The sequence below is a fragment of the Cynoglossus semilaevis genome, chromosome 15 (assembly GCF_000523025.1).
Source record: "Cynoglossus semilaevis isolate Cse_v1.0 chromosome 15, Cse_v1.0, whole genome shotgun sequence".
NCBI lineage: Eukaryota > Metazoa > Chordata > Actinopteri > Pleuronectiformes > Cynoglossidae > Cynoglossus > Cynoglossus semilaevis.
In genome coordinates, this window is record NC_024321.1 from 19,791,771 (window position 1) to 19,797,978 (window position 6,208).

Genomic DNA, 6,208 nt, shown 5'->3' on the forward strand with positions numbered 1-6,208 from the left:
ACGTTTCCCCTTTTTACTGCATGTGAATGTCATCACGTTTCCCCTTTTTACTGCATGTGAACGTCATCAAAATGCGAGAACGCGGCGGCGTTGGTTGAAGGTGAAGCGACAGCAGCTGATCGGGACCGAGAAGATGTAAGACCTCGTTGACCTGAGGGTCATGTGACGGTGGGTGACACGGTGTAGACCCCTCCCTGTGGTGTCAGTCATCAGTTCCTGGTTGTTCTTTTTTAAAGTTCTGTCTCAAACAGAAAAAAGTACTCAAAGTACTGACTGTAGTACTCCTTCTGTGACTGTAATAAGTACCACACTCTACAGTACTACACTCTACAGTACTACAGTACTACACTCTACAGTAGTAGTAGTTATAGATAAAAACACTACAGTAAGCATCTTCTGACCTTTAATCCAGGTGGTCCTTGGTCCTTGGTCCAGTTTGGACTCATCTCCAGAACCATTGGTCAAACAGTACCAGGGTCATTAGTTCTAAGATGAGCCGTGATGTCATTCATTCATTCAGTGGTGAAATCTGTCCTTGAACCACTGGGTGTCAAATGTTAGCCCTCCATAATACTACACACACACACACACACACACACACACACACACGCGCCTGCAGCACCATGAACCAGTACCTGTGACCACAGCTGGTCCTGTGGTTCCTTCTCTGAGTTTCCTTGTTTTATTCCTAAGAATATCAAACGGAGCTTCTGCATGTGTCGTGAAGTAGACGAACTCTGACCGACCGACAGAAGAGACTCGACCGTGCAATAAAAGTTAAGGATCATAAAGACGTCGGCGTCATTTCTGATTTTTATTCCTTCAACATGTTTGAAATGTCATTTCCAACAGGACGTCATTCAGTCCACGTGTTTGGACAACCACAATGTCGTCATCAGTCAGCTGTCAACAGAGGGCGCCCCCTCACACTGCTGCATTTATGGGGGGGTGGGGGGGGGTCAGGTCAGTCTGCTGTATGGAGGCAGACCTGATGGGCCGTCCTCCCCCTCTGTGGTGCCTGACTCCATAGGTTGTGCTGGAGAGTTGAAGAGCCTGTTGTCTCCCCCTGCTGGACGGAGAAGTCATCATCATTTTACTGTTGGAGAGTGAAGTCACTGTAGGACCGTTGGTTGGTTACTTACTGTGCCAGGTACAGACCATCTCAGTGTCCCCGGGGTCACACTGAGGGACGAGTGTCTCCTATAACACACACACACACACACACACACACACACACACACACACACACACACGGTCAGGTCAACAACCACAACCAGTTGTACAGGGGGCAGGTGGTGACCCTGACCGGGGCAGAGTTCATGTTAGAGCGTGTCATCTCACCAGTCCACTCCTGGTATCATAGCAGCCACAGAAAGGCAGACTGCGTGAGCCGACGTAACCAATCAGGGAGGAGAGAGCCAGGCCGATGACGCAGGACAGGAGGATGGTGGCGTTGGCCCCCTTCACCATCCGATGAAGCACGAAGGTCTGAGCAGAAACCACACCAAGGTACAAGGACGTAGTAACACAGAAGGAGGTGGCCAACCAGTGGGCCGGGGACCAGTAACAGGCCGCACATCTTTTTTTTTAAAATTCTGTCTCTGTATGTAGTACTAAGAGTTATGACATCATTAGATTTACTTCCTGTCTGTGCTGATTGATGGACGTTGATGATCTGATGCTTCTGTTCACTGTTAAAGTAGAAAACCATCAACACGACGGAGCGACCACGTCATCTTACCACCTGAGGACTGTCGTGGCGATGGAAGACGTCCTCGTCCTCTTCTCCGTACGTGAGCGTCAGACAGGCGTAGCCAGATATAACCAGCACGGCCACGCAGGACAGACCTGCTGCCGCCACCATCACGCTCACCTGCAGGTGGCGACAGGCGCAAGCATTCACACAACAAACTGAAATGCCAGGGCAGTTTGGGGGGGGGGGTCAGTAGGAGGCGTTCTAAGTCAAAGTTACAGTGCAGTTCGGGGGGGGTCAGTAGGAGGCGTTCTAAGTCAAAGTTACAGTGCAGTTCGGGGGGGGTCAGTAGGAGGCGTTCTAAGTCAAAGTTACAGAGCAGTTCAGGGGGGGGTCAGTAGGAGGCGTTCTAAGTCAAAGTTACAGTGCAGTTCGGGGGGGGTCAGTAGGAGGCGTTCTAAGTCAACGATCTGTTCATGACCTGAGACGAGAATCAACTGCTGTGTCTCAGATCAACTTCAACTGTGACGCAGCCTGGGGGAGCGTCGTCACTGCAGCGTCACTGCAGGAGTCCGGAGTCACGTGACCAGACAGCGCGAAACAACGAGGAAGAGTAGGAGGATCTTACCAGCACTGAGTGTTTCCTTTGGGAGGCAAACAGAGCCAGGACACCTGGAGACAGCAGGAGGAGAAGGAGGAGCAGGAGAAGGAGAAGGAGGAGCAGCAGGAGGAGAAGGAGGAGCAGCAGCAGCAGCAGGAGGAGCAGGAGGAGCAGCAGCAGGAGGAGGAGCAGGAGGAGGAGCAGCAGGAGGAGCAGCAGGAGCAGCAGCGTTGACACAGAAGGTTTACATGTTTACACGTGACCACAGTGTGTGTGTGTGTGTGTGTGTGTGTGTGTGTTTCCTAAACTCCTCACCAGCCCCCCCCACAGCGGGGTCCTGCTGCTGCTCAGCGCCGTGTTCTTACGGAAAACCGCGTCCATGAAGCCGCAGACTACACACAGACCGGCGCAGGCGATCTGGAGGACACCGAGGACCAGCATGCTCCGCTGGTTCAGCATAAAGTACCGATGTCGGCCCATGACGTATTTGCCGGGTGGAGAAAAGCTGTGGAACTTCCGGTCTACCTGTGCTCGGTGTCAAAGTTCAGAACCATCAGTTGACCACTCCGTACCTGGTCCAGTCCAGTCCCTCCGCTGGTCTTTGTCTCCCGGCAGCTCGGCTCGGTTCAGAGGAGACAAAGTTCAACAGCAGCAGGTGCGGACAACAGACAGTGATGTCATGGGGTCCGCCCCCTACCGGTTAAAAGGTACACGCTTCAACTTCCCACTCACATGTGGTGATTTGAAGTTGAAGTTCCATTTATAGTTATATATTTATATATGTATATTTACATATGTTTTCAATCAGAGGAAACAGGAAGTGACAGAGGACGATGTTATTTTTTAATATCACAGTGAATTCTAATTTGGACTGAGTCAGTGTCTGTCCTGTAACAACATCTCTACAGATTATTCTGCTGCTCTCAGGTTCTCCCCTCCCCCCCCACCCTCCCTCTCTCTGTCCACCACTTTGTTCGTCCATTTGAAGAGACAGACAATGAAGCTAGGAAACAAAACAAAAAAAAACCTACGTTCACTTTTCACAGAATGGAGAGCATACGCATGCGTCGGTGTCGGTGGGTGCTGAGGGGGGGGGGGGGGGGGGGGCAGGGTCCAGACATCCACTGTTGTCTGATCTGTTCGGGCCGACACCTCAGCCAATCATATCGTTTCTCTGTCCTTGCATCAGTGGAAAAACTCCAGGTCACAGCTCCACCCTGGACCGACCGCCGTCTCTCATTGTGAACAGGTTGAAGGTTCAACCCCCGTGCGTTGTCCTGTCAAGCCCTAGACACGTGGACGGACGTCTACGGGCTCTTCTTCATGGCTTGTTTCACTGCTTCCTGGAGCCGACTCTCAGTCTGCTTCATCAGCGCCACCTGCTCCTTCAAGGCCTTGTTCTCGTCTCTGAGGGTCATGATCTCCTCCAGTCCACTGGCCAGCGCTTCTCTCACGCTGACGAAGGCGGCAGCGATCTTCTGACTGTGTTGGTCCATGGCTCACAGCTTCAGGACGCCGTCCTCCTCCTTAGGTTCTCTGCCTGTGACATCATGACATGGATTCAAAGGTTCACAGGTCCTCAGCTTTATGATGCATCAAAGGACACTTTGATCAGACTGAGCGGTGGTTCAACCTCCGGCTCTTTGATCAACCACGGCTGCACTCGTTTGCATTTGCTTTTATTTGTCGACCAGAAACAGGCTGCTGTGGAGGACCTCGGTCTTTGGACCAATCAGTGTCGGACAACACGGTTCATCACCAAGATGTGGTACCACACAGGAACACACTCTTATGCTACACACACACACACACACACACACACAGGAGTGGAGGGCAGCTGTTACACAGTTGTTATCAACCTTCTCTTTAAAGTCAGTTCTTCTCTGTGTGAGGACCCGACCGTACCGGACCTGTATGGACCGGATGTTCCTGCAGAACCTTGTTCACACTGTCAGCATACAATTCCGGCTGGAGTTTCCTTCATTGACTGGAGGTCTGGTTCAAGGACCGTGTGTAGGAGGCCAGATGATGGCGCCAGTGCACAGGACCAGGACAGTTACAGTCAAAGTGTCTGTGATGTCACCAGAACCACAGGTTTGGTCTCATCAGTCTCTTGTAACCATGAGAGTGACTGAATCAGAACACAGGAGCAGACGATGGACGAGAGACACTGACAGTGAACAGAGAGAGAGAGAGAGAGTGACTGTGTCAGTGAGTGGAGATGACAGACGGAGGTGTGACGGTGTATCTGTTCAGGTGTAACTGCAGCACAGGATGAAATGACAAAATGAGTGCAGACGTCTGTAATCGATGACATCATCAGCACAGGGCCAATCACTGTCCGTCCCGTTGCTGCTGCTGAAAAGCCTCCAGTTCCCTCCTGTACCAGTCTGGAGCGTCGGGGCAGTTGGTTCCCATGACGACGTGATCGTATCCGTAGGCCACGGTCAGCTCCTCGTCCTTCTGCACGGCCCTCAACGTTCGCATGCATTTTATGGACCCGAAACGAGGGTGGACAAACCTGGAAAAGACCAGCGTTAGAACCGCCCAGCACCGTCATGATACCGTGGTTCAAATCTCAGCTCGTCCAGTAGGTGTCAGCACATGGCTGTGACCTTTGTGTGTCTTTCTTTAATTTCTGTGAGTATATCAGTGTAGAGTTCAACTAAACAGGCTCAGGTTCCAGGTCAGTAAATACGACTGAACGGAGCCGACGGACAGCTGGGATTTGAACCACGGTATCAAAGCCGTACAGACCGCTGCAGTTCTCTTTCACACCACTTGTCAAAGCAGGCGTACTCACAGCTCATATCTGCAGTTTGGGCTGAAGGAATGGTTTGCTTTGTGGGCCAGAGAGGCGCAGTATCTGTCAGTCTGACAGTAGGGGGCGGGGACATCGATGACGGTGTCTTCGTCCAGTGATATGGTGTTTCCATTCAGGGACCAGTCTCTGCCGTCCACCTACAGAGGGAGCTGCCATGTTCAGTCCTGTCTTTGTTTCATTTCTACAAAACAGTGAGTTTCTGAAGGCTGGACGAGGATAAACATGAGGTTCAGGTGGAGGACGAGATGAGGACGACCAACTGTGTGTGTGTGTGTGTGTGTGTCAGTGTCATACCTCAGTGTGTGTGATGCGAACTCCATTGTAAAAAGCCATCACAGTTTCCTTGTCAGCATCAATCTTGGCAAATAATCCCTGTCCTGCTCCTTTAATGGTAGAGTCCGCCACAAACACCCTGTCCACGTCGAGTGGACCACGTCGGGTGGACCACGTCGAGTGGACCACGTCAGGTGGACCACGTCGGGTGAGGACACAGTGATGATGATGATGATGATGATGATGATGTGTATCAATATCAGTTTGTATTTTGCTTTATATTTGCACATTTTCACGGCATATTTATTATATTTTCCCAGTTTAAACTGTAAATGTTTCAGTGACGTCAGTGACGTCATTACGTCAGTGAGCGCTCGTCAGGAGTACTACGGAAAATAGTCCAATTTGACTGCCTCTGAAATCTACTATTTATTTATTTATACCTATTCCACACTGACAAGCAGAACAATGACACACTCCGCCACTAGGTGGCAGCAGATGACCACTAAAAACAGTACAGTATATACAGTATATGCCCACCTGTCGCTCTCGTACGGGTCAGGCAGCAGGACGTGGGTGGCGACGCAGGTGGATGTGGACTTGTCGTAGGAGTAAAGTGGGCCTTGAACACACACACACACACACACACACACACACACACACCACGGGTCGGTCAGTGTTTGACCACATCACACTGTACTTGGTCTGTGTGTGTGTGTGTACTGACTGTCAGGGGAAACTTCAAAGCGAGGTCTCCCGTTGTGACTGGAGGTCAGGACGGCCAGCCGCGCCCGGATGAGCTCCCCGTCCACCAACG

The 6,208-nt window shown here is 51.4% G+C and overlaps 2 protein-coding genes across 2 annotated transcripts in view; both read right to left on the reverse strand.

The window, feature by feature from the left end:
* Window positions 1-801: 801 nt before the first annotated feature.
* LOC103391448 (uncharacterized) lies at window positions 802-3,328 on the reverse strand. Its single transcript, XM_008327714.3, has 6 exons — window positions 2,606-3,328; window positions 2,322-2,377; window positions 1,742-1,873; window positions 1,342-1,488; window positions 1,143-1,200; window positions 802-1,069 (listed from the first exon to the last, which is right to left on the reverse strand). The coding sequence occupies exons 1-6, from the start codon at window positions 2,772-2,774 to the stop codon at window positions 960-962; spliced, it is 672 nt and encodes a 223-aa protein (XP_008325936.1). The 5' UTR covers window positions 2,775-3,328; the 3' UTR covers window positions 802-959.
* Window positions 3,329-4,204: 876 nt separating this feature from the next.
* The window catches only part of setd7 (SET domain containing 7, histone lysine methyltransferase), a 4,526-nt gene continuing 2,522 nt past the window's right edge, over window positions 4,205-6,208 (reverse strand). The window contains exons 6-8 of the mRNA XM_008327713.3: window positions 5,413-5,530; window positions 5,098-5,255; window positions 4,205-4,815 (exon numbers count right to left, since the gene is read on the reverse strand). Of these exons, the coding sequence (XP_008325935.1) occupies window positions 4,629-4,815; window positions 5,098-5,255; window positions 5,413-5,530 (463 nt within the window). The 3' untranslated portion in view covers window positions 4,205-4,628. The remainder of the gene's footprint in view (window positions 4,816-5,097; window positions 5,256-5,412; window positions 5,531-6,208) is intronic.

Bases quoted from the DNA above. Each gene is read 5' to 3' on its own strand.
- LOC103391448 (XM_008327714.3), bottom strand. From the start codon at position 2,774: ATGGGCCGACATCGGTACTTTATGCTGAACCAGCGGAGCATGCTGGTC. The intron at 1,874-2,321 runs GTAAGATCCTCC...CGCCACCTGCAG, and splicing joins AAAGGAAACACTCAGTGCTG to GTGAGCGTGATGGTGGCGGC. The intron at 1,489-1,741 runs GTAAGATGACGT...GTTTCTGCTCAG, and splicing joins GCCACGACAGTCCTCAGGTG to ACCTTCGTGCTTCATCGGAT.